General features: G+C 41.5%; 1 protein-coding gene and 2 long non-coding RNA genes across 3 annotated transcripts; all 3 read right to left on the bottom strand.

Moving 5' to 3' along the window:
- Positions 1 to 5,881: 5,881 nt before the first annotated feature.
- LOC138971454 (uncharacterized) lies at positions 5,882 to 6,976 on the bottom strand. Its single transcript, XR_011457259.1, has 2 exons — positions 6,529 to 6,976; positions 5,882 to 6,300 (listed from the first exon to the last, which is right to left on the bottom strand). It is a non-coding gene; the product is annotated as an uncharacterized lncRNA (long non-coding RNA).
- Positions 6,977 to 7,373: 397 nt separating this feature from the next.
- On the bottom strand, positions 7,374 to 17,758 carry LOC138970351 (uncharacterized). The gene is made up of 6 exons (XM_070342814.1): positions 17,425 to 17,758; positions 14,986 to 15,341; positions 14,445 to 14,702; positions 10,573 to 10,690; positions 8,785 to 9,147; positions 7,374 to 8,335 (listed from the first exon to the last, which is right to left on the bottom strand). The coding sequence occupies exons 1-6, from the start codon at positions 17,483 to 17,485 to the stop codon at positions 7,992 to 7,994; spliced, it is 1,500 nt and encodes a 499-aa protein (XP_070198915.1). The 5' UTR covers positions 17,486 to 17,758; the 3' UTR covers positions 7,374 to 7,991.
- A 2,232-nt stretch (positions 17,759 to 19,990) lies between these two features.
- LOC138971451 (uncharacterized) lies at positions 19,991 to 25,342 on the bottom strand. The gene is made up of 3 exons (XR_011457257.1): positions 25,106 to 25,342; positions 24,672 to 24,765; positions 19,991 to 20,263 (listed from the first exon to the last, which is right to left on the bottom strand). It is a non-coding gene; the product is annotated as an uncharacterized lncRNA (long non-coding RNA).
- Positions 25,343 to 27,497: the final 2,155 nt, after the last annotated feature.

The following is a 27,497-nucleotide window of genomic DNA, read 5'->3' as shown; positions in this document are numbered from 1 at the left end:
TGAAATTTTGGTCAAGTAATCTTCGACGAAGCCCGGGGTTCGGTATTGCATTTCAGCTTGGTGGCTTAAAAATTAATTAATGACTTTGGTCATTAAAAATCTGAAAATTGTAAAAAAAAATAAAAATTTATAAAACGATCCAAATTTACGTTTATCTTATTCTCCATCATTTGCTGATTCCAAAAACATATAAATATGTTATATTCGGATTAAAAACAAGCTCTGAAAATTAAATATATAAAAATTATTATCAAAATTAAATTGTCCAAATCAATTTAAAAACACTTTCATCTTATTCCTTGTCGGTTCCTGATTCCAAAAACATATAGATATGATATGTTTGGATTAAAAACACGCTCAGAAAGTTAAAACAAAGAGAGGTACAGAAAAGCGTGCTATCCTTCTTAGCGCAACTACTACCCCGCTCTTCTTGTCAATTTCACTGCCTTTGCCATGAGCGGTGGACTGACGATGCTACGAGTATACGGTCTTGCTGAAAAATTACATTGCGTTCAGTTTCATTCTGTGAGTTCGACAGCTACTTGACTAAATATTGTATTTTCGCCTTACGCGACTTGTTTTTTTGTGTCCTATCGTTGGTGATCATGTTGATTAGGATAATACAGACGAGTACTTGTCTACACTGTCGTCTTGTAAGTGGGCTTAAATGTTTGTGTAACATGCTCCGTTCTTAGCTTTGGCCAATAGGAAATGTTTCCCGTTTTCCACGATAAAACCGAGAAGAAAAAACTGTTGAGAAGCTCTCGGTACTGCAGTTCATTTTTTTCAAAGTTTAATTTTAATGACTGTTCAAACATCTTTCGCCATGAGACGAAAACAGTTACAATAAATGCAGGAAGAACTGGCATGTTTTTTTCCCCGACAAATTCGACGTAGCGTACCACTGGGAATCAACAATTTAATACTCCTATGTTTTTGTTGGGGCGGAAACATGCATTTAACGAACCTGATGAAAAACAAAGGAATCATTGTCCTTGATTAGAAAACAAAGTTAAAACTGTAAAAAAGAGTGTGGTATAAAAGGAACACTATGTTACAAAAGTAATTATACATTTAATCTAAGTGTCTGGTTGTTTAAAATGCCTACACGCGTACCACTTATAAAATCATAATGGGTCTGGTGCTGGTTACTTCGGTTGCATTATTGGTTGTTGTTGTGGTGGTGGTGGGGGTGGTGGTGGTGGTGCCCTTGCTTAGCGCTGGTGTTGGTGGTGATGCTATTGGCGATGTTGTTGTTGTTGGTGTTGTTGTTGTTGTTATGCCATATTTTGTTTTACTTCTTGTCACGATAACACATTCTGTGAACGCACACATTCTGGTTGGTCTCTTCTTTGGTAGTGCAATAGCGTTAATTATGGATTGTTGTTATCATCATTTACATAAAAACTTATCTGTTAATCCAAACAATGATATAATTACTGTGATGTTCTTAACTACCCTTTAACATGGAATGTATGTATGTATGTATGTATTGTGACGTGTGCCAACGTACTATGCCAAAAGGACGGACGAGGAAGGTACCTCTGGGAAAGATGCCTCTGATTGAAACTCCGTTCAAGCGTGTAGCCGTTGACATAGTAGGACCAATCAAACCCATGTCTGAGACAAAGAAGCAGTATATCCTAGTGATGGTGGATTTCGCGACCAGATATCCTGAAGCTGTTGCTCTCAAAGACATAAAGGCAGAAACCGTGGCTGACGCGCTATGGACATTCTGGACAAGATTGGGACTTCCAGAAGAAGTATTGACCGACAACGGAGCGCAGTTCACCAGCGAGTTGATGACTCAAGTCAACCAACTGCTCGCAATCAAGGGATTGACAACTTCACCTTGGCATCCTCAATGCAATGGTGTTGTAGAACGTTTCAATGGAACTTTGAAAGCGATGCTCAAGAAGATGACTTTTGAACAACCGACCAAGTGGGACCAGTACTTGCCAGCACTACTGTTCGCATACCGAGAAGTTCCCCAAGATTCGCTTGGATTTTCTCCTTTCGAACTTCTGTATGGGCGGACAGTGCGTGGACCAATGCAAGTATTGCGTCAACTGTGGACGGAAGAAGAAAGCAACGACGAGATACGCACGACGGCTGAACATGTTATTGATCTGCGAAATCGCATTGAAGAAACGTGCAAGATCGCCCGCGACCATCTCGCCAAGTCAGCAATACGACAAGCTCACTTCTACGACAAGAAGACGAAGAAGAGAGAACTCATTGTCGGCACCAGAGTTTTGCTTCTACTGCCAACGAAACACAACAAGCTAGAACTTGCATGGAAGGGACCATACGTGATCGAGGAGAAGATCAACTCATTTGATTACAAGATCAAAGTGGGTCGCCAGACTCGTGTCTATCACATCAACCTTTTGCGAGAGTACCATGAACGAGAAATGATCGCTGAACCAGAGAAACTTCCAGAAGAAGTGGTGGAACAGAGCGCGATAGTCGTTGAAGATCTAGAAGAACAAGATGACGAAATATTCGCCAACATGGGACCTGATCCCAGCATACTCATTCCGTCTACAAAACGTACCGAGAATGAGAAAGATGTACATGTAGCTGACACATTGACGGCAAGACAACAACGTGAAGTCAGAGACGCATGTACAGAATTCAGCGCATCGTTGACTGATGTACCAAAAGCTACGACTCTAGAAATCTGCAACATCAAGATGACTGATGATCGACCTGTGTACGTGAAACCACGACCCATACCTCATGCGTTAGTGGACGTGGTGGAACGTGAAGTGAAGGAGATGTTGGATTTGAAGGTTATCGAACCAGCCACTTCACCCTACAACGCTCCGATAGTGATCCCCGGCCAAAAAAAATCTTGCCAAATCCGTTCTCTTGATTTCTTCTGTCCGAGATGGCCCGACATCGCCGTATCGTGTCCGGTGGACAATACCTTTGCCCGCATCTTGGGAGGTACTACTACTTGTCGGTGGTCCTTTCCTTGCTTGTCACTGTATTGGCGATATAACAAGTCCTTGTCATAGATGAACTGAACTCGCCCTCGAGTTACATTCGTTCGTGCCAACACATGTAATTTCTCAAGGCTTTTGTCGTCTTGCTGTTCTCTCTTTAGATCAGCAACGGTGAAGATCTTTCCTTCCATAGGAAAACTGGGAATTGACGCATTCCCCTCCTCTTCACGTTTTTCTTGTCCTCGGGTAACGGCTGTTGCAGTGGTTTCAGGGATTACGGTCTCACGGACTGGATATACAGGTGTCTCGATTTTCTCCGATCCTACACCCATCGAGTTTCCAATCAACACAGGATGGACAGGATTCTCCATGACGCTAACTTCGGTTTCTCCCACGAAGTACGGCGTGTCCATGTAAACGTGTGCGACCGATAGTTTCTCTTTCACTGATTTCTTCGCCAAAGACGTTTCTTTTGTGCGCGTAGTAATCTTGCTAGCTGGTACTAGTTTGGAATCAACAATCGTAGAGGTGCTTCCGGTGTCGCGGAAAGCAGTGACTACCTGGCCTTCAACTACGATTTGGGACAGTTTCGTGAATTTCTTGTGAACACATTTGTCGCACAGTTGATCATGTGTCGCATTCCCCTCGACGTCATTCTCGTCTTGAAATGCGGCACTGGCTGATTCATCTTTCGGAGGCTGGCGACAATCCTTCTTGAAATGGCCCAATTTTCCACATCTGAAACATTTGACGCTGGTTCTGCTTTTATTTCCTCCGTCCTTGTCCTTGTTTGTGGAATTCGTCCCGTGTGTTGCCTTGTGTCCTCTCTCTTCAGGTTTCTTCCCATGTCTACGGCTTTCTTTGGGTCGGTTTTCTTCGTAGAGAGTTACGGTGTCGATCACGTCATCAATGCTGTTTGGTTTTCTATCCTTCACGTACGTGACGAGTTCAGTAGGCATGCTTTCATACACTTGTTCCGTCAGTATGAGGTCTTTGAAATCATCGAAACTTTCTCCGATATTGGACATTTCAACCCAGCGATCGAGGAACAAAGAAATCTGAGTAATGAACTCTTTGTACGAGTCAGCGTTTTCTTTCCGTGTGTTTCTGAATCTTTGTCTGTATGTTTCCGCGGTAATCTGAAATCTTTCCAGCAAAGTCTTTCGGAGCAATGCGTAGTCGCGTGCATCAGCGACTTTCATCTTGGTGTAAGCAGTGCGTGCTTTACCTTTTAGCAGTGCGGACAAACGTACAGACCAAGTGTTAGGGTCCCAGTGTGATGCTTCAGCATGACGTTCAAATTGCAGAAGGAACGCTTCTACATCGTCTTTGTCTTCGAGGAATGGTAACTTCGGTTGGTAGTTATCGGTATCGCGAGGTCTATGATTTCTGTGATTGTTATTGTTCTGATTTCCTTCTTCTTCATCGCCTCCGCGATCGCGTGAGTTTGTTGCGCGAGCTAATTCGACCTGAATCCTCAACTCCTCGAGTCGAGTTTGTTGCTCGCGTTCTTCTCTTTCACGTTCAACACGGTCGGCACGTTCACGTTCACGTTCAGCGTCGGCACGTTCACGTTCACGTTCAGCGTCGGCACGTTCACGTTCACGTTCAGCGTCGGCGCGTTTACGTTCAGCATCGGCAATTTCCGCACGTTCAGCACGTTCACGTGCACGCTCCGCACGTTCACCATTCTCACGCTCACATTCCAGAACAAAATCACGCAACTCAGATCCCTCCAAACCAAGTAACTTCCCTTTATCCATCAAAATCCTCGTCGCTTCCAGGGCTGCATCCACTGAAGTATCCATCTTACCTGTCTGGCTTTCTACGTCAGTCTCACCACACGCCTTCACTCCAAATTTGAGGACGTGCGAAGTTTCTATATCGGGTACTGTGCATGGAATTTATCTCATCACAGACTATCTCGAACCTACTTCGCATTTATGGAAAAAATCAGTTATTACAAACTGTAACTGAACAATGTTACTGTCAACTCGTAACCATTCGTTCTGTGACCTAGAGTGGTCAATACAACTGCGGCTCGACTCCCAGTATTATCACTCTAGTCTATCACCATACGTAATCCAACGTATATAAAGATCCCACGGTTTCTATCTAGAAAATTTCTTAGAACTAATTGAAGTAGCTAATTTCAACACTAAGAAAGTATCCGTGATCTTCAATATTATGAATAGTTTATTAGCTAGATACTCAGACTCTGTCCATTGAATCTGTCACCACAAATAGTCAAATGACTTTTCCCATGTGCGTGAACGTAAATAAACTAGTTCAAAATGTTTTTGCGAAATATCTCCATTTCGACTTCCTTTTTGTTTCGTTGGTTCTACTTAGAAAGGAATTTGAGCCGTTCCCCAACAGAATGTTGCCAACTAATCCTACCTGCTAGAACTAGATCTACAGATAGATGAAAGTGATCTAACTTTCACTTTCCAGTTTTGTTTTTTTCCTCGAGAGTTACATTTTGTTTTTACCTTCAGTAAGGTTGTGTTATTTAGTTTACCTTCATTAAGGATGTGATCTACAGTGAGTTTTTACCCATACTACACTATAGTTTCCCTTTAAATAAATACACAAATAAACATATACTAATTACTTAACTAATGAATGATCAATGAATACACACAAACCACACAAGACAATTTCTTCACATGTATCTAAACGAAATAGCCTATCCCGGACGAGGCAACCAATATGTCACAATCCGATGGGAGGATTTTCACGTGTCCGGCTCTTTCAAGATTGAATCTCGAATTTTGTTAATGTTGTCTAGGGTATGATTATTTGGCGGCTGTTCGCTTTTATAGTTAGTGATATGCGTGGTTCCTTTTAACTTAATTGAACGATAGACAGACTCAAAAGTATCGACAGAAAGAATAAACACTGGAAGCAACTGGACGAACACAACTACAATGAGTGAAAAACGGCTTTAATTTTGGTTACTCATCTTCATGCATCGACGTACTCGGCACTACAGGTCAAGTATCAGGTGTGAGAGGTTTGATCTTGCCGAAATGAGCGACTGTAAGCTCTCGGAGTGTTTATACACGGCGTCGGTGATGAAGATGATGTCTTTAAAGTTTAATGTCTTGACGATGAGTTCAACGGTGATGATGATGTCCTTGATGATGTGACGAACGATGTTGAGGATGCTCTTGATGTCTTCGACGATGAAGTGAATGACGATGATGATGCCCTGGATATCTCGGCGATGGGGTGACGGTGATATCAGTTCTTTAACACGGTTCCATCTCTCTCTCAGTTGGCGTCCGATTCATCTCCAGCTTGCATCTACACGAGCGTCTAACCAGCATCTAAACAGCATCTAAACCTGTCGATCAAAGTGAAAACAACATGTTATCATCAGCTTTATGAGCCTAACATCTATCTAATCATTCTGACCGTTACTTACAACCAATGGAATTTTGGATTTCGTCCAACTGCTTCGCCTTTGAAACACACAAAACAGATGAACGTAGGGATGAAAATGTGCCGCTCTACTTCTGAAATGAAGAACGATATTATTACTTCCCTTTTTCCTACTTTAGCAGTTTCTTACCTGCATAATTCAGGTTTGTGATGAAATATAACTCCCGAAAAAAAAACTTGATTGTTCTCCAAAATGGAACGTGAAATCAACTGATCTTGGTGAATGGACTCAAAGTAAACTCTACGCTACGAATATAGGCCTTCGCACGTGTCTCAAAACAATTCAATAAAACAACTCTTCCATACATCTTTTAACGCGAAGTACAAAAGACAAATATCTCAAGTCTTTATTGATAGAATCATCGTATGAATTTGCAAATCTAATAATCTTTCATACGGTGTAGGCGTAGAGATCTATCATAACCATTTCCAACCTCGTGTTTTCCTCTGTGTCATTCTTCCTTTTTGACGTCACGCTTTTGACGTCATCTCTCTTTACGGCGTTCCGTCTCGCAAGGAAATGACTTAAGGGTGTCACCCATGGAAATAAAATCCAATGTTACTATAATGCGTAACATGTATGTATGTATGTATGTATGTATGTATGTATGTATGTATGTATGTATGTATGTATGTATGTATGTATGTATGTATGTAGGTATGTATGTAGGCATGTATGCATGTGTATTGGTGTGTCGGTGTGTCAGGTGTGCAAGAAAAAAGGGTATTTTTATATCATGGGTTTTATGAATTTTCTTCTTTTATTCTTTTATAGTTATTAATTAATGACCTATATGTGCTGATGACTAATTTAATTTCCTTTGTTGGATCAATAAAATGTTATGAGTTATGAGTTATGAGTTACAGTCACGTACAAAATATGTTTGTCTATTTTCCTTTTGAGCAATCCAAATGCACCGCAATAAACTTTTTTTTTCTGCCGATATGCGATACTTTTGGCACCATCCTGTTTATTCTCATAAAAAACCTAGCAACAAAATAGAAACAATTCACGTGCTTCAACTAAAACATTTATTCCCGTGCCATTTGAGGATTGAATGAAATGACACGGCAATGAATGGTTTGGGGTGCAAAAGGAAGAGCAGTACATGCTATATCAACTTAATTGTGTAAACACACAGCGTTTTCCATTCGTTCAGTTTGACAAGACAATGATAACAAGTTGGAAACACGTTGTTTTCTTCTTCTTTGTAATGCAGGAAGCTTTTAATCCAAGTTTATTTCAAGAGTCAGATAAATATGAACCATCACGTCGCTACATTGGTCTTTTTAATTACAATTTTAGAAGATTCTTGTGATTTTCGGTAAGGGAAAACAATCAAAATTGCACAATACTTATCGTCTGATGTTATCATATTCGCGGAAATATAACCTTTAAAATACTTATCCCTGTCAGTCTGTTTCGGGTAACGGATTCAAAAGAAGTGAACACGGTGAACACAGTGAACAAAGTCAAAGGAAACGATTCCTCATTTGGTAAAAGGGGAAGCAAACAGCCGAGAGATAAAACAAACATACGAACGAACCAACAAACACTAACTGGCAACCAGCCAAGCAAACAAACACACAACATTATCCAAGAATGCAAGACGCTGCCATGTCGAACGCGAGGGGGGTGACCACACAACCCCACTGCCCCTTGTCCCGGATGACTTCATACTGACCGATATTTAGTTCGAATCGTGTTTTCTTTTTCTCAGCAGAGTAGTCAGGACTCGAAACAGAGCAGCTCCATACAGTCTCGTTGCTTGTTTTGGACGTCACGCGACAAGTACCGACTTGTACGCCTCCCTGTTTCCATGTCACGGCTGTGACGTCATTGTGATGTGTGACGTCACAAGTGACTGTGACTTTGTCGCCTTCCTTTGTCGGTGACGTAGAGTTGGAGTCTCCACATTCTGCGACGACCTCGGGACCTGTGGGAAATATTGCACAGAAGCACAGAAAAGGTGAAGGAATCATATGACAAGAATGTTAGGTTATCGAAACAGCTATGTGGTTCATAGATGATATTGTTAACTAACCTGAATGAACACATGAATTCACTAATTTTAGCACAGATACACGCACAGTTAAAGGTCTATGGTGAAGCTGACATTCGTTCTCTACTATCTCCATGCCGCAAAACACAAACCGCGCACGCACACACGAAAGCACACACGCAATTACACACACACACACACACACACACACACACACACACACACACACACACACACACACACACACACACACGCACACACACGCCGTGGTGGGCGCGCTAAGCGGGCTATACTATGATCTCTCACACGAGAACACATCTTTCCTTTCTCTCTGTTTTTCTTCTCTCGGTCGCTTCTTTCAGAAATCATGTCTAAATACTAACCTGATTTACTCAGCAATGCGCTCGCCAAAAGCCCTTCGTCACGTGACAGGAAGCACCCAAAACGCCATGTTTCATCGTCCTCCCAAACATGGTGCAGGAGACTCGCTCGCCAATATTGGCAGTGTTTACCAAGTCGAGGCTCTCCCTGTTTTGACATTTCCGGTCGTTGCATTGTGGCATTGCTGCTTTTATTAACAGCCTGTATTCTCCACGCTATGGGAGTGTTGGGATCCGAAATCGTTCCGAAGCAAAACAGATCCACGGGCTCCGTTGGCTGCTGGTAATTTGCAGACGAAGTATTTGACTGTGCGACCTTCGTCGGAGCTTTGACGATCCTTACGTTTAGTCGACGTGTGACAGATTCTGAAACAAAGAGAGAAAGACGGATCTTCAAAGGGTACTTGCATTCTCTCCCTTCACTCGACATATTTAACGTTATGCCAACGTTTGCTGGATTATAAAAGGAAGAGATATCTTCAAAGGGTTTCGGTATCAGTCTAATTCCCAATCTAAAGCATTTTTGTTTTTCGTCGGTTTACTTGCATCTATTCAATAATTAAAACACACTGCAATAGTATGTAAGACTGGTGACACTTCGATGCAATTGAATGATACCAGTAACCACAATAATAGCACGGCGTTGCAGAATGACCGATATCTCGTACTTGCCGCAGTGGGGACACGGGGTGGGACATGGATACCGTCAGAGTATGCACATACAGTTGACCAGTATCCGTCCCGGCCCGGATTCGAATCAGTGCGCGGATCACTAGTCCAGTCCTCTATGAATTGAGCTACCAGGCCCCCGTTTTAACTGGATGGGTATTCTTATCTCACGCGAAAGCCTGGAAGATTTGTAGTGTTCTACACGGTTCTTCACACGAAAAGGAAGGTGGTATCTTTAAAAAGACTGGGGAGTGAATGCAGTCTGTATTACCTGTATGCATGGCTGCAGCGAAATTCTGAATAGCAAGGCTTGTTCCTATTATTAACCAGATGACGAATGTCATTCTGCTGCCGACTCAGGCTTGTTCCTATTATTAACCAGATGACGAATGTCATTCTGCTGCCGACTCAGGCTTGTAACACAGCGCAATACATAGCCTGTTCATTCATACATACAATATGTGTGGGAACGTGCATGGTACCAAGTAAGATCGTTTCATGCGTGAACATTGCTTACCTTGCCTTTAAAGAAACAATGAAGATACATGATCACACCGACAACAACAACAACAACACCGACAACAACAACAACAACAACAACAACAACAACAACAACAACAACAACAACAACATAAAAACATAACAACAGAAAAGCAACTCTTCCCGGTCTTTATTAACGAGGGTAATGGCAAATAGCATAGTAGAAAGTCAGAAAGAACTTTAGGCAAACACAAACAGCGAGCGAGCCAAAACATAAAACTTAAATAAAAACAAAACATAATCGGAGAGAGAGAGAGAGAGATAAAGAGAGAGAGAGAGAGAGAGAGAGAGAGAGAGAGAGAGAGAGAGAGAGAAAGAGAGAGACACAGCGAGAGAGAGAGAGAGAGAGACAGAGAGAGAGAGAGAGAGAGAGAGAGAAAGAGGGAGCTAGAGACAGAGAGACAGAGAGAGAGAGAGAGAGAGAGAGAGAGAGAGAGAGAGAGAGAGAGAGACAGACAGACAGACAGACAGACAGACAGATAGACAGACAGACAGAGAGACAGAGAGAGATCGAGTTTCAAAATACCCTCCAAAGTACACACCAACAACAGAAAAACAAACATACGACAAATGTCCACCTACGGGCGACAATAAAGTCACAACTGCTGCGGGCCTGAGTGATGTTTCCTCTGTGGTCCCTGTAGTGCATGACACACACGTATGTTCCACAGTCACTACACGTCGCTCGCCTCATCGCTACCTGTAAAACACACCAAGAAACACAATGGTCAAAGCGTTTCCCCCACCACTGTCCTTCAGCATATCTGATTGTCTGTTTCTGCTTGTTTGATCATTTTGTTTGTTTGTTTAACGCCCAGCCGACCACGAAGGGCCATATCAGGGCGGTGCTGCTTTGACATAACGTGCGCCACACACAAGACAGAAGTCGCAGCAAAGGCTTCATGTCTCACCCAGTCACATTATTCTGACACCGGACCAACCAGTCCTAGCACTAACCCCATAATGCCAGACGCCAGGCGGAGCAGCCACTAGACTGCCAATTTTAAAGTCTTAGGTATGACCCGGCCGGGGTTCGAACCCACGACCTCCCGATCACGGGGCGGACGCCTTACCACTAGGCCACCGTGCCGGTTGTTTGAGCATTGCCACGCCGGTTTTATGCAAGCGAGTTTCGTCGACCATTTTGAGACAAGTTCATTATCTGTATAATAAGTGTTTGTTTGTCTGTCTACATAAAAGACCACTGGGCCGATGTATTGTAAATTTAACGTTTTGTTTTATTCAATAATTAAACGTTCAAATTTATAACCTAGCCTACCATTTTTGTTTTTGATTACGAATTGTTTTATTATGTTTATCATTTTTGATTATGTTTGTTTGTTGCTGTTTTGTGTGTGTGTTTTTTTGCTTCGTTTTTTTGCTTGTATGTGTGTCTGTTCACTTGCATTTCTTCTTCCATAGTTATTCTATCTGTTGTTGTTTTTCATTTATTTTGTTTGGCTTTATTCAGTTTTCCCTGAACTTATATGGCATTGTACTATTGTCCACCATCATAGTCTGTCGTGCAGTCGTGTATTTGTATAGGACAAGATAGTTGACCTCTTGCTCAGGGAAGTGTTCTTATTGTCTGCTTACGCTGTTTAAACCAAAATACCGTCCTCCTCACCAAAGCGATGAAGTATGTGTTTGTGACACAATGAAACAATAATAATTATTCTTCTGATGTTTGGAACGCAAAAAAACGATCGCCACCTGGATTTTGGAGACACACTATTGCTAAAATAAAACATTATTTTTCAAAGCAAGTGTACAGGATTCAAGAAAGTTTCGGTCTCTACATTAGAGAAACGCTAGCATACTATGAATCAATGCAGCTCTTGAATCAGTCAAAGTCGGATAACTGTTTTGTGCGAAATGTTTGCAGGTGAACAATAATTCATTGGAATAAGCGGTGTTTTGCTAAACTAATTCATTAAAATAATACCACTCAGCAGAAAATGCAGTCAGGCTGTCCCAGATAGAGAGAAAACCAACATATTAAGTCCCTTTGTCCCATCGGCCAACCGCCCCCGAAGTAACCCTTTACAACACTGACCCAAGACGACCCAGCCAGGTCCCTAGCCATATGCAGGGCTGAGGCGCACGAACCAAAAGTGGGTGCCGCCCAAACGGGAGAGAACAAACCGCGGGGTCTGATTCGTTGAAATCACAACAAATCTCAGATCCAACCAATCGAACACTGCGGCTGGCTTCCGTTGGGGTGGTAATTAACTTTCTCGCGCACCTCAAGCCCAGGTCTCCTCTAGCCGCCGAAAGCGTACTGTCTGAATGTAGCCCCCCCTCCCCCCCTCTCTGCAAGGTTAATTTTGGTTTTTATCCCAGCGAAGCTGGAGGTATCCCGTGAACGGTATACTGTAATCGACTTGAGAAATGTGCATACCGAATAATACATGATAAAGAAGGATTCTTTGTGCCCGGCTACGTGCTACAGTTGGAGATAGAAGTTCACCAAAAATTGGGACCATACTAACAAAAATACGGTGGGTGCAATAGTCGCCCCCATTTTTTCAGCAAACGCCACCCAAGGCCGTTTTGGACGGGTAGAAATTCCGTAGTTTCCAAGTCTATGGATAAAGCTCGCGTAAGAAGAATACGTCACGGTCGAAAGTCTTTGACGTCAATTAATGCATCATGACGTCATGCCTCCCTGAAGTCTTTCTCTCTCGCGCAGTGTGTGTGTTTGTGTTCATTTTGTGCACATGTGTTAGTGTTACTGTTTGTGTGTGTGTGTGTGTGTGTGTGTGTGTGTGTGTGTGTGTGTGTGTGTGTGTGTGTGTGTGTGTGTGTGTGTGTGTGTGTGTGTGTGTGTGTGTGTGTGTGTGCATGAGTCTGTACTCGTATGTGTGTGGTGTGTGTGTGTGTATTTGTGTGTGTGGGGGTGTGAGTGTGTATGTGTGTACGTGTGTAACTTGGGGTGTGTGTGTGCGTGTGCGTGTGTGTGTGTGTGTGTGTGTGTGTGTGTGTGTGTGTGTGTGTGTGTGTGTGTGTGTAAGAAAGACTGAGAGAGAGGGAGAAAGAGTGTGTATGTGTGAATGTGTGTGTGCATGAGTTTGTGTGTATGTTTGTGTGTGTATGAGTGTGTATATGTGTTTGTTTGTAAAGGTGTGTGTGTCCGTCTGTCTATGTGCGTATTTGTTTGTTTGTTTGCTTAACGCCCAGCCGACCACGAAGGGCCATAATTATCAGGGCGGTGCTGCTTTGAGATATAACGTGCGCCACACACAAGGCCGAAGTCGCAGCACAGGCTTCATGTCTCACCCAGTCACATTATTCTGACACCGGACCAACCAGTCCTAGCATGCACTAACCCCATAATGCCAGACGCCAGGCGGAGCAGCCACTAGATAGCCAATTTTAAAGTCTTAGGTATGACCCGGCCTGGGTTCTAACCCACGACCTCCCGATCACGGGGCGGACGCCTTACCACTAGGCCAACCGTGTATGTGCGTATGAGTGTGTGTTTTGTGTGTATGTCATGAGATTTGTGTGAGTCAATGTGTGTGTGCGTGTGTGTGTGTGTGTGTGTGTGTGTCTGTGGGTGTGTGCGTGCGTACATGCGTGCGTATGTACATGTGTGTGTTTGTGTGTGTGTGTGTGTATGTGTGTGTGTGTCTGTTTGTATAAGAGAAAGAGAGAGAGAAAGAGAGAGAGAGAGAGAGTGGGTGGGTGGGTGTGTGTTTGTGCGTGTGCGTAAGTGTATGTGTGTGTGTTTGTTAGTAAAGGTGTGTATGTCCGTCTGTCTATATGTGCGTATTGGGGGGGGGGGTGTTTTGTGTGTATGAAGTGTGTGTGAGAGAGTGAGTGAGTGTGTGTGAGTGAGTGTGTATGTGTGTAACTTGGGGTATGTGTGTGTGTGTGTGTGTGTGTGTGTGTGTGTGTGTGTGTGTGTGTGTGTGTTTGAGAGAGAGAGAGAGAGACAGAGAGAGAGACAGAGAGAGAGAGAGAGAGAGAGAGAGAGAGAGAGGTGTGTCTCGCTGGGGTATGCAGTGCCTTGGCGTTGCACATCTACTTATTTTTTTAATTTTTTTATTTATACAAAGCCAGGTTTACCCGTCTGACATGCCCCTAATGGCTTCGTCGTGAGGGAGTAAAGCTTAAGCTGTCTCTCATGTGTCCAAGTGGAACAAAGCCTGGACGAATCTGTACATACTAAATCTTTACTCGCCGCGTGAACATCTTCTGTGCAAGATGATGGTTACCACTTCCATTAGTACCAATACTCAGCAAAATTTGTATTGATGCGCAAAACTGAGAAGAGAAAAAAATCAACGTTAAAAAAATTAAAGAAAGCTTAAATTAAGGCACATTGCGCATTTGACCCGGTAAAAGTGACGTTATTTATTTCAAAATAAGAGCGATCATAAATTTGAGACTCACTCAGTGTGACGGTGAAACTAGCTCAACAAGCTCAATCGGGATATCACCAACATTACCTGCAATGAGCTCAGGTTGGGATTGGAGCTGCTGATGACCCCACGAACGCTGACCCCTGACCTTTGCACGTGACGCACACCGAGTTCCGCCGCCGCCGACGCAAACACTCTGGCCACGCTGACGCTGCCTGGCAACAACCTTCGTTGATCCAATCGGTTTCCTCGGCTTATAGAGTCAGTAGCGTCAAACTTCTTAGACGTGTTCTTATTGGGCGAGCTAGAACTATTGGAACTGCTGAATCCAGCGTCTGGAAATCCCTGTATTAGGAACAAGGAAATATAATGTGTAGCAACAAATCTGAATTCCCGATAGTTTCCAGGTGACACGATAGACAGGAAAAATGACTTAATGCGTGGTAAGGCATGGACATTTTAAGCACACATTATTCTAAAGCCGAAAGGGGTACATTTAAGGGAAGTACTTAAAACTGAATTAAACAAACACACACACACACACACACACACACACACACACACACACACACACACACACACACACACACACACACACTAACCATACATTGCTCAGACAAGCACTCACCTCAGCTCTTGTTACATCCATATCACGTCCATCGTCCGAAGTGGAGCCTGTCTTCTTTTCTTTGTCCTTACTACCGGACCTTTCTCTTGGTTCCCATTCTGGTCCGGATGAGAATCCAAACTGGCTGAAGCTACCCTCGAAAAGTTTGCCATCTCCATCCAAATCCAGACCAGTGCCTATCTGGGGTGCCGATCTGAAGAACAGCTCTAGGGCCTTGACCTGTTCACTTATGGGGTCAAGGTCTTGGACGAGGCACCAGATGACCGCACTACCGTGTGGCCTTGACCTCTCCCCTTTGGATTCTAAAAGGAGCTGGTCAGATGGCAGGATTCGGGTCCGTACTGCTTGACCGGAGGCTGAAAAGTATGCAGTTCGTTTACTGAAAATGGCTTTGTATGAGTAGGTGTGTGTGTGTGTGTTTGTCTGTGTGTGTGTGTCTGTGTGTCTGTGTGTGTCTGTGTGTGTCTGTGTGTGTATGTGCGTGTGTAGACGAGTGCGTGTGTGTGTGTGTGTGTGTGTGTATGTGTGTGTGTGTGTGTGTGTGTGTGTGTGTGTGTGTGTGTGTGTGTGTGTGTGTGTGTGTGTGTGGGTGTGTGTGTGTGTGTGTGAAACAGACAGACAGAGTTATACACGAGGTGCACCAATACAAGTGTTAGGTCTTGTCGTGAAGGCTCACAAGTACGTTTATCTTAAAAAAAAAATTCGAAAACATATTTCTGACACAAAACACTTCAAACAGCTCTACAAAGTGTATCTAATCACAGGTGCCAGGAGACTGGTTCCCAATAGGTCTCACTTACTCTTTTACATTATGTGGAATGCATTTGGAGCGCTTACTTCCCTTTATTTATTAGATCTCTAAAAAGCGCTCTGTCTCATTTGTTTAAGATTCTTACAGATACTTTCGAGGCAACCCTGTAACATAGTGTGTGTTTGTGTGTTTGCTCTGTGAAAACCAATCTTGATATAAGGCCCCCCCAAAAAAAGTTGTATGTTTCTGGTAACATGGCTACAAAAAAATAGGGTAGGTAGGTAGGGAATTTTTTTGTTTTTTTTGTTTTGTTTTTTGTGGGTCAGGATAGAAAAAACTATACAATGACGCAAAGAGACTGGACTTACTATACAAAGAGAAAGACAACACATTACAAAACAAATGAGACAAAAGGGATGGGGTTATCCCCCTTGTGTCGTCTGCCGTCTGTTACTTTCGGTTTGACGCTTTTTTTTTATTTTTTTTTTTACAAATGCAACAAGTCGCGTAAGGCGAAAATACAATATTTAGTCAAGTAGCTGTCGAACTCACAGAATGAAACTGAACGCAATGCCATTTTTCAGCAAGACCGTATACTCGTAGCATCGTCAGTCCACCGCTCATGGCAAAGGCAGTGAAATTGACAAGAAGAGCGGGGTAGTAGTTGCGCTAAGAAGGATAGCACGCTTTTCTGTACCTCTCTTTGTTTTAACTTTCTGAGCGTGTTTTTAATCCAAACATATCATATCTATATGTTTTTGGAATCAGGAACCGACAAGGAATAAGATTACTTGACCAAAATTTCAACCAATTTGGTTGAAAAATGAGGGCGTGACAGTGCCGCCTCAACTTTCACGAAAAACCGGATATGACGTCATCAAAGACATTTATCAAAAAAATGAAAAAAACGTTCGGGGATTTCATACCCAGGAACTCTCATGTCAAATTTCATAAAGATCGGTCCAGTAGTTTGGTCTGAATCGCTCTACACACACAGACAGACAGACACACACACACACACACACACACACACAGACACACACACACACGCACATACACCACGACCCTCGTTTCGATTCCCCCTCGATGTTAAAATATTTAGTCAAAACTTGACTAAATATAAAAAAGTCTAGGGTCGGCGGGAAAAAACTAGGTAGGGTCGGGTGACCAGAAACATACAACTTTTTTTCTTTTTTTTTTTTTTTTTTTTGGGGGGGGGGGGCCTAAGGACTATATAAGCTGGTTCTTGTGTATGACTGCGTACGTACGTTCATTCCACTACTTGTTATTCTCGCAGGTGCCAGGAGACAGGTTCCCAATAACTCTTACTTACTCTATAACACATATCGTATGCATTTACAGCGCTTACTTCCCTTTGTTCATTAGATCTGTAAACAGCGCTCTACAACGTTTGTTTACATTTGAGAAGACGTGAAGTCGCGCATTTTTACTTGCAGTTATTATCAGCTATGAGCGTAATATTTAGAAGAGAATGATAAGATAAGATGAATGTTCCTACATGTCGTATTGTTTTACAGTATCAACAATCATTAGGAAATATGGACAGAGTTCGTTTGTCAAAAAAAGTATAACGGAATCTAAATTAGATCTATTCAACAACAAAAAAGGCATTATTGTTATCTGACTATCGTCAAACCACGATGTGTAACTACCGGTTAGCATCTTACCTCGTAGACATACACAGATGATGTATACCATCACTGCACAAAACGATGCATTCGGTGCCATTTTTCATGGTTTCTGTTGAAGTTGTTTGAAACGTCCCAGATCAAAGAACCCACTTTGCCGCGTGGAAGCCTTTCGTTGAAAACTCTACGAGCGTAAATCTCTTAAATAACTGTCTTGTAACTTGTGACACTTTCGTCAGTTTGTGTACGCTCGAAAACACAGGAAACTGAATATCTTGCTTGCCCCTCGTTTGGAGCAGTCGTAATCTACAAAGGGAGATTACTATGTATCACAGATAAAGAAAAGCGATGCTTTTATCTCCCTTGTTTCCTTTTCCTGCCGAAAATAAAATTGTGTTTTGGCAGCAAAAAGTAACTAAAAAAGCTTCGAAAAACTCAGGCAGACTCACAGAAAAACACAATCATACATACATCATAATAACAAGGATGCATGGTTTTCTGACTCTGAGGAAATAGGAAACCATTAACATGTCATGTACAAGCAAAAACGAAACAGAACCAAAGTTGAAAAACAAACAAAAATCGGTACTCCCCAACACAAGTACAGCACAGACAAAGACAAAGTCGAACGTTCGTCTATGGGGGCTTCTTCGGGACAATGAACAGACGGGAAAACAAAAAGCAGAAGCAAAAACAAAAGCAGCACAAAACCAAATCGGGGTTACAATTATGGAGGGTAACATAAAGGGGAAGAACTCTAGTCACACACACACACACACACACACACACACACACACACACACACACACACACACACACACACACACACACACACAACAAATGTCAGGAGAGATAAGTAATTACAGGAAAACACGGGAAACACACAAACACACTTACTAAATTATACAATTAGAAATGATAACAATCAAAATAATACAAAAGATAAAGATAACAATAAAATTAAAAAGATTAAAAAGAAATTATCAAAAATCAAAACAAATTGTCAACAAATTAGACAAATAAAAACAAATACAAAACAGCAACAAAACAACAACCACAAACACAACCACAGCCGCACACAAAAAGCGCACACACACTCATAAAGAAGAAGGAAATCTACTGCTGAAGCGAAACATGTTATCGCAGGCTGTTCTTAACCAGACGAACCATTGGTTCGCCGAACTAAGGTTCGCGAACCATGGTTTGTGTCTTAACTGGGTGAACTTGTTCGGCAAACTCAAGGACTAGTTCGTCCAGTTAAGACACGAAACCTGGATCGCCGACAAACGAGGGGAGCTCACTCCGAGTCGACAATAAAGCAAGTAAGTTATTCCCCTTCCAAAAATGGCTGCCTCCAAGACGAAATCACCGATTGAGTGGTAACTCCGTGCTGGTTGTCGATTTGGGTCTCTCCTTCCCACTTGATCATGGTGCACGAAGCCTGGTAATCTTGAACTTTAGTGTGTTAAATTCATAGCTCAGAATCGAGTGGCATACTTTACTTATTTTAGATCCAAGTACCTGTAAATGTAATCAAGCCCAAGAACATTTATCATGAAATTAATTGACGGATTAAGCTCCAAACCTAAGCATAATTAATTAATTTGGTTGTTTGATCGGCGAAAATGGCGTAGGTTGTCAACCAAGGGACTTCAATTACACGACAAAGTTGCCTCCCCTGTCCGCTGACACGGATAATTCCTTCTTTGACGCATGTAATTTGTAAACAAAATGCATTCGTACCAGAGTACGCTATGATTCGTACAGTTCATCGGAGTTCATTCCGTGACTTTAAAGGGATCTAAAAGACTTGTTATGATTACAAGTGCAGGTTCTCCAAATTTGGAGGCTTGAATGCCTCTGAATTATGAGCTATGAATTTAACACATTAAAGTTCAAGAGTACCCGAAGCCTTCTATGTCATTTACCCTCCTGGGTTAAAGGTTATAAATTGATTCGAGAAAATAACATGACTGGCATGGACTGATCATTGTGTCTACCGTGGAGCCATCGGGGTTCTATGGGAAATGCTACACAAAAAAACTTGCCTGTGAAAAGGGAAAGACGGTGACCAAAAATAAATGATGATAGCGATATTTCAGCAGAGTCGAGAAGCATACATGATGTTTACCAAAGTGTGTGTGCGTGTCTGTCTGTCCACGTGTGTGTTTGAGCTCTTTTCGGTACAGAATATGAGTTTGGGGATTGAGTGAAGAGGGAGACCTAAAAAAAAAACTACTCGGGATTTTTATCACAATTCAGTCTGTTTTAATTTTCAAGTTATATCAGAAATTTTCTATTTGCACTGATACACTGGAATCCCTTGTGGATGTATTGCTTTAAGGGTCTACAAATAGTACTACTGAACCAAAATCATCCTGTTTCTGTACGTTTTGAGCAATTCAATTGGTCTTGGTTTTTGTTTTTTTAAAATTTGATTCCTCTTCATTCTTCTCAAAAAAAAGCTTTCATTGCGATAAACAAAACATTACTGGATAGACGTTTTCTTGGAGAACGTCTGTATTAGCAAGCATTTAAAGTAGGAGGACGATATGGAACGTACGATAAAAGGATGTGCTTTAGCTTTCTGTCTCATCATTTATAAATGTTGCCCTTCAATCACACACACACACACACACACTTTTGATCCAGCTCCAACCATATTTCATAAGGCTTTATTCAGGGTTGTCTCTTGTTCTTAAACATCCGATTTCTAAGCACACGTCTGTGCTGAGAATATGAACATGAACCGATATGAACATCAATGTCAGCCGCCTTTTTATTATGAAATAATGTTCATTTGTGTTCCAAACACTTCCGAAGAATACTTGTTGGTGTGTCTTCAGTCGCCCTGACATCATCACAACTCGACCCTGTCCTGCAAAAATACAAATATATACAGGGTGACACCCAAACATTCAACCCAAACAAATGCTTATTTCTTTTACATCTGTTGACCGAATTAGTTATCTTTCTTTTTTTCTTTCTTTTTTTTTTGGTCCCTGTCCTGTCCTGTCCTGTCTTGTCTTGTCATGCCTTGTCTTGTCTTGTCATCCCTCTATTGGCCTACTGGCAACCTTTTCCTAACTTGTCTTGTCTTGCCATGTCTTGTCTTGTCTTGTATTGTGTATACATTTAGCATACATTTGGGTAAAGGTTTGCGAACAGGTAAGGGGTGTAAGACAGAGAGACAGAGAGACAGAGAGACAGAGATGGTGGTGGTCTATGTTACTAATGTTATAAAACTGTACCTAAGGGGATATAATAACGATTGGCTGTAGCTTTCGAAAACAGAAAAAAATATTTCAGTATTGCAAAGTGGTGTTGACAGTGTCGAATGTAAACAGAACAGTCTCAAAGTGAAAGTGGATGTTTTCAGGAAATTGCGAAGTTAACAAGAATACAGAAAAGCGCGCTTTCCTGCTTAGCACAATCCGCTACCGCGCTAATCTGGCGTGTCAATATCACTACGTTTTGCACGTGGAAGGTGAGCGATTTCCTTCACGCGGGGATTGACGAAGCTGTACTGTCTGTGTTGACGGTCTAAAAATAGCCCAAGCCCTGGAGAACTGTTTCTAAAGATAGCAATAGATAAAAAGGTTATTTTTAACAGGAATTGGATGGAAAACGGCATTATTACAGTCGGTCACTTGATGAGAGCCGATGGGTTTTTGTCATATAACGATTTTAAATTGAAACATCCAAATTTACAACTGAATTTTGTCTTTTTCGAGGGCGTTATGCGCTCAGTTAAGAATTTTCATAAAAGACTAAAGTTAGATGCAGTTTTAAACAATGTTTTTCATATTGGTGATGATGTTGTATGGAAACAAATAGCTAAAGGTGGAGTAAAACATATATATACCCATCTTGTGAAAAATGATGGCAATCTACAGTGCATGGAAAAATGGGCTAATTTATTGAATTTTGATGTAAATGTTGGAAAGGTATTTCTGACAATAAGGCGAACTACACAAGACACATACCTAAGGTGGTTCCAATGTAGAATACTACATAGAATTTTTCCCACTCAACGCCTGTTATTTTTGATGAAAATTTCTGACACATCACTATGTAGCTTTTGTACACAGGAAGAGGAAACCTTAGAACATTTGTTTTGGGAGTGCACAAGAGTTAAGCTTTTCTGGTCTGATTTCACAGAATGGTTATGTCAAAATTTCACACATTGCAGTAATTTGAATTTGTCAAAAGAGCTTGTCATTTTAGGGTATTTAGACAACTTTCATACGGATGCTGTTTTTGATTTGTTTATTCTCCTTGCCAAACAAAGTATATTTGGAGCCAAATTAAATAAGACAGTCCCAACACTAAATGTTTTTGTGAAAATTGCTAAACAAAGGTTTTTGATCGAAAAGTATAATGCTAGTGTAAATAATTATTATGGTAAATTTGAAAAAGAGTGGTGTTTATATAGACACTTTTTTCATTGATGCTATAGGATAATTGTATTGATTGATTTCGTATGAACATTTTTGAATGTGATACCCCCTGACCCATTTACTCATAACAGGTTATACAATACTTTTATGCCGATAATTAAACCCCATGTATACTTGGAGGCTAAATTGTGACCACCGCCCCCACCTACCCCCCTCCCCTCCCCCAACCTCAGTTACCCCCACCCCACTCCCCCCCCCCCCCCTACAACCTCAGTTCCCCCCCCCCCCCCTTCCATATCCCCTGTCTTTTCAACAACCTGTACGTGTGTATGCGCTTTGTTGATAAACTCGGTGTATGATGTATGTTATGCTGTGTTTATGTGTATATAAAGGAAATAAAATGTAAAAAAAAAATAAAAAAAATAAATAAAAATAGCAATAAACTTTATTAAGAATTGATTATTTCTTGTAATTGGTAAGGACTTCAAACCTAAAACTTTGCAGGAAGCTTAATTTATACATCCCCGCAACGATGGGAAAAGCCCTGGAAGTAAGTAAACTAATTAGATAGGACTTTGTCAGCCTTTAAATGAGGGGTTATTGTGTATAGTGAGGAAATAATTTTCTGATGTATTTTTAATTCATTATTGGTGTTTTATGCAAAACGTACGGTCAATATTGAAAGTTTAAAAAAAAGTACTGCCCTCACATTAAAACGAAGGCGGGATCACAGCTGGATAAGACAAGGTACGGCAATTTCGACCCGGAGGTCTCTTTCAGGGCGCACAGAGGATGAGACAACACAGGAGAAAAAAAAACCCCACAGATAATAGCACACGGAAGGAACGATTACAGCAGTTATAATTAAATTACTTTGTGGGTCAGGGTTTTTTAGGAGTACAGGGGAAACCCCTTTTAAGACCTTAAAAAATGTGAGAAAATCAAGTCTTAAAATGGAAGGGGTCTAAAAATGGGGGTAATTTACAGAGGTTATGAACAGAACATCTTCTTCTTCTTCAGCGTTCCAGAAATTCTGGTGACGTGTGAGCTTGTTTGCCCATTTGGGTTCCCCACACTATACTCTGAGAGCATAGTCAGCTTCACTCCGCTTTCGTTGAGTAGGCATGCTGGGTATTTTCGTGTTTCCATAACCCACCGAACTCCGACATGGTTTACAGGATCTTTTCCGTGCGCACTTGGTCTTGTGCTTGCGTGTACACACGAAGGGGATTAAGTCACTAAGCAGGTCTGCACATAAGTTGACCTGGGAGATTGGAAAAATCTCCACTCTTAACCCACCAGGCGGCAGCGACCGGGATTCGAACTCACGACCTCCCGATTAGGAGGCCGACGTCTTACCACTGCGCGCCACTTCACCCGTCACAGAACATCTAAAGAAGCAAGATCTTAAAAAGGAGGAAGTCTGAAATGAATGGGTCTGAAAGGGGGGTTCCACTGTGGAAAAGTACCTGTCAGTTTACCTGTATGTATGTATTAGGACTGGGTGGCCGAGTGGTAACGCACTTGCGCTCGGAAGCGAGAGGTTGCGAGTTCGACCCTGGGTCAGGGCGTAAGCAATTTTCTCCCCCCTTTCCTAACCTAGGTGGTGGGTTCAAGTGCTAGTCTTTCGGATGAGACGAAAAACCGAGGTCCCTTCCGTGTACACTACATTGGGGTGTGCACGTTAAAGATCCCACGATTGACAAAAGGGTCTTTCCTGGCAAAATTGTATAGGCATAGATAAAAATGTCCACCAAAATACCCGTGTGACTTGGAATAATAGGCCGTGAAAAGTAGGATATGCGCCGAAATGGCTGCGATCTGCTGGCCGATGTGAATGCGTGATGTATTGTGTAAAAAAATTCCATCTCACACGGCATAAATAAATCCCTGCGCCTTGAATATGTGCGCGATATAAATTGCATAAAAATAAAAAAAAATAAAAAAAATAAAAATCCCTGCGCTTAGAACTGTACCCACGGAATACGCGCGATATAAGCCTCATATTGATTGATTGAATAAGACCACCCCTGACATGCGGCACATACCAAATATCTACAAGTGCTTTGTGTGAACAGTAAAAAAAATTGTTTTCCTTTTTGCAAATTCATTTCATTAAACACAACAACAACTAAATTCATCAAATTCCAGCTGAGCAGAACGGCTATCACAATTATGACTGGGCCTTTAAAGGCATGTTCCTCACCATATTACCCAGCATATCAGACACCACATGTTTGACTAGGTTTTTACATGGGAACAACAAGACTATACAGGATGGTAAAAAAACCTCCCTATTTTCTTTTTAATCACATTTTTGACTGCGAAAAAAAAAAGAGATCAAAAAGGAAATACGGCGCTTTTTTTTAGACACCCCTTTTTACATCCAGCTTCTTTTGGTGGAGATTCAAGTTACAGACACATGTGAAATTCATTAAGCAAAAAGGTTCCCACTATGCACTGCCACAGAACACAACCAGGTTATTAATGTGCGGTACAGTGTATAATTATGTTTAAGTAAAAGGATGCCCTTCTTTTGTTTAATTGGAGCATCTATGATGTCTGACATTTTGGTTCTAACGGTAAGGAACGTATGTTTAGGCTCTAATAAGGACAGTTTGTCTTGTCAAAAGCCTCATGCATATTCCTTCCTCCCCATGCAAGACTTTCTTTTATTTGAATATCTGCCTTTATAGTACAAAAATCAAATAAAAAGGTCGCACTCTGCGCATAGCGACAAAAATCGCAATTTTACCAAGAAAACCTCACACTCTTTATGTGGAGAAAGACCCTGACTGTTGCAGTATGTTAAATGCATTTGAAAACATCTGAAATTGTGTACTTGAATTCTACAGTTTGATCAGTTCTGTGTGTTTAAAAAGTTACCTTGATCATTCTGACATGCTCTTGCTCAAATCACATCCCAGACAATATTGTAGACTCCATTGATAGACGCTGTGGTGCATGGGAGAACTGCATTCTGAGGAAACGAAAAAAATATACACTGAGGAAGAACAGTCACAACAACATTTGCAGCAGCAACAGGCTATATAATTTTATTCAAAGAACACTTAAATAAGGTAAAATGAAAATCAGTGTTGTGTCAGTAAATTTGATTTGGGGGAGATGGAAGGATTGGGGTGGGGGTTTAGAGGCGGGGATAGAAGGATAGCTGGGAACCGGGGAAGGTGGGGTGGCTAACACAGTTTGATCATGTAATGACTGGTACAATGTTTAATATATCTAAAAAGGCAGCAACTCTGTAATGCATTATGTGAACCAACTTCTCCATAAACTAAATAAAGATCAGTAAAAGTTACCTCTTTCATTCTGGAATCTTTTTGGTCCCATCACAGCTCAGACGCAGACTCAATGGACAGATACTGTAATGATGAAAATAACACCAGCAATTTAAGGGAGAACAAGAATTATGCAGAGAGGAAAAACAGTAATGAGTAAGAACAACAGCAGCAGCAGACTCAATACTCTTACTCTACATAACACTCTCACTGAATGACTGATTCAGTAACTAAATCCCAGTGAAGTGCAAGTGATCAAAATTACTTATGTAACAAGTCGCGTAAGGCGAAAATACAATATTTAGTCAAGTAGCTGTCGAACTCACAGAATGAAACTGAACGCAATGCAACGCAGCAAGACCGTATACTCGTGGTCCACCGCTCACGGCATAGGCAGTGAAATTGACAAGAAGAGCGGGGTAGTGGTTACGCTATGCTGCATAGCACGCTTTTCTGTACCTCTCTTCGTTTTAACTTTCTGAGCGTGTTTTTAATCCAAACATATCATATCTATATGTTTTTGGAATCAGGAACCGACAAGGAATAAGATGAAAGTGTTTTTAAAACGATTTCGAAAAAAAAATTTTGATAATAATTTTTATATATTTAATTTTCAGAGCTTGTTTTTAATCCGAATATAACATATTTATATGTTTTTGGAATCAGCAAATGATGGAGAATAAGATAAACGTAAATTTGGATCGTTTTATAAATTTTTATTTTTTTTTACAATTTTCAGATTTTTAATGACCAAAGTCATTAATTAATTTTTAAGCCACCAAGCTGAAATGCAATACCGAACCCCGGGCTTCGTCGAAGATTACTTGACCAAAATTTCAACCAATTTGGTTGAAAAATGAGGGCGTGACAGTGCCGCCTCAACTTTCACGAAAAGCCGGATATGACGTCATCAAAGACATTTATCAAAAAAATGAAAAAAACGTTCCGAGATTTCATACCCAGGAACTCTCATGTCAAATTTCATAAAGATCGGTCCAGTAGTTTAGTCTGAATCGCTCTACACACACACACACACACACAGACACACACACAGACACACACACACACGCACACACGCACATACACCACGACCCTCGTTTCGATTCCCCCTCGATGTTAAAATATTTAGTCAAAACTTGACTAAATATAAAAACAGAGAGAAACAGAGAGAGAGGGAGAGAGACAGAGACAGAGACAGACAGACACAGAGAGACAGACAGACAGGCAGAGACAATGCGAATGTGTGTGTGTGTGTGTGTGTGTGTGTGTGTGTGTGTGTGTGTGTGTGTGTGTGTGTGTACATGGGAAATGCAGTGCAATTGAAAACAAACACTTGCTTCATTTAAATATCAACAGTTATACAACATAAGAGGCACTAAAAAAGTTGTACATGAAAATAAATGTTGCTCTTGCTGATGGAAAAAGAGCAGGGGGAGAGGGTCGATGTTGCTTGCACTTGCAGATAATTATGCACTAACATCCAGCTGTTTTTCTGGGTGTACTGTAACCCTGTAATGACCTATATAGACTCCATGGGCAGACGCTGAAGTTATTACAAGGGCATTCTGAAAAATGACAATACAAAATTTATGCAGAGATGTAGAACTTTACATTACACTTACAGAAGCAACAACCAGAGAGCTGATTTATACAGGTAGAGAGAGAGAGAAAGAGAAGAAGAAGTAAAAGAAAAAAGAGAGCATAGAAAGAGAGAGGGGGTGGGGAATGGGGCAAAGGGAGTGTGTAATGTAACGTGAGGAAGAGGAAGAGCAATGGAAAATGAAACTCTCAGTACTTTTAATTTATATTAACAGTTATGGAACTATTTGAGCACTCCCCATAACCACAAACAAGGTACAGACCGCAACATATGTTGCACGGAAGGGTGGGGGTAGTTGGACTGGAGAGTGTTGTTATGGGTTTAGGGTGGAGCTGGGGCGGAGTGTGTATGTAACTTGATAATAATAAGCATGATCAGTTAGTGCTAACAACTATCTTGATCTTCACAGACATAAATTGCACAATGATTTCACCACCATGTACCTTTATTTTTGCCCTTGAGTTAGGTGGAAGACAATGTTGAGTGGTGAACGCAAGTTGTATTGATCACTGGGTCATCCTGCGGTCCGGGCCATTGATCTGCACATTGCACCAGCACAAACAAACACAATGTTATGATCTCAATCAGCCTGCATGGTCAATCATGAATCTAAGAACACAAACACTGTCCAGATCTAATTGAAAACGAGATCATCATTACTTGGGAAATTCAATGAAAATCTAGCAGTCAACGAAGCAGATAGATCTGTCCTTGCGATTGTTGTTGCAAGCAGATAAATGTGTGAACTTCCTTATCTCAACGTTATCATTCAACATATTGATATTTTGCCTGATGGATGTTGTGCCGATGAGA

Source organism: Littorina saxatilis, linkage group LG7 (assembly GCF_037325665.1).
Source record: "Littorina saxatilis isolate snail1 linkage group LG7, US_GU_Lsax_2.0, whole genome shotgun sequence".
NCBI classification, from domain to species: domain Eukaryota; kingdom Metazoa; phylum Mollusca; class Gastropoda; order Littorinimorpha; family Littorinidae; genus Littorina; species Littorina saxatilis.
The sequence above is the reverse complement of the archived record's forward strand: the minus strand, read 5'-3'. Positions and strand labels throughout refer to the sequence as shown.

Coding starts and splice junctions, on each gene's coding strand:
- LOC138970351 (XM_070342814.1), bottom strand. CDS start 17,485: ATGGCACCGAATGCATCGTTTTGTGCAGTGATGGTATACATCATCTGT. Junction 10,691..14,444: donor CCAACCTGAGCTCATTGCAG/GTAATGTTGGTG, acceptor TGTGTTTTACAG/GTAGCGATGAGGCGAGCGAC. Junction 9,148..10,572: donor TTGTGACTTTATTGTCGCCC/GTAGGTGGACAT, acceptor TCTTTGTTTCAG/AATCTGTCACACGTCGACTA.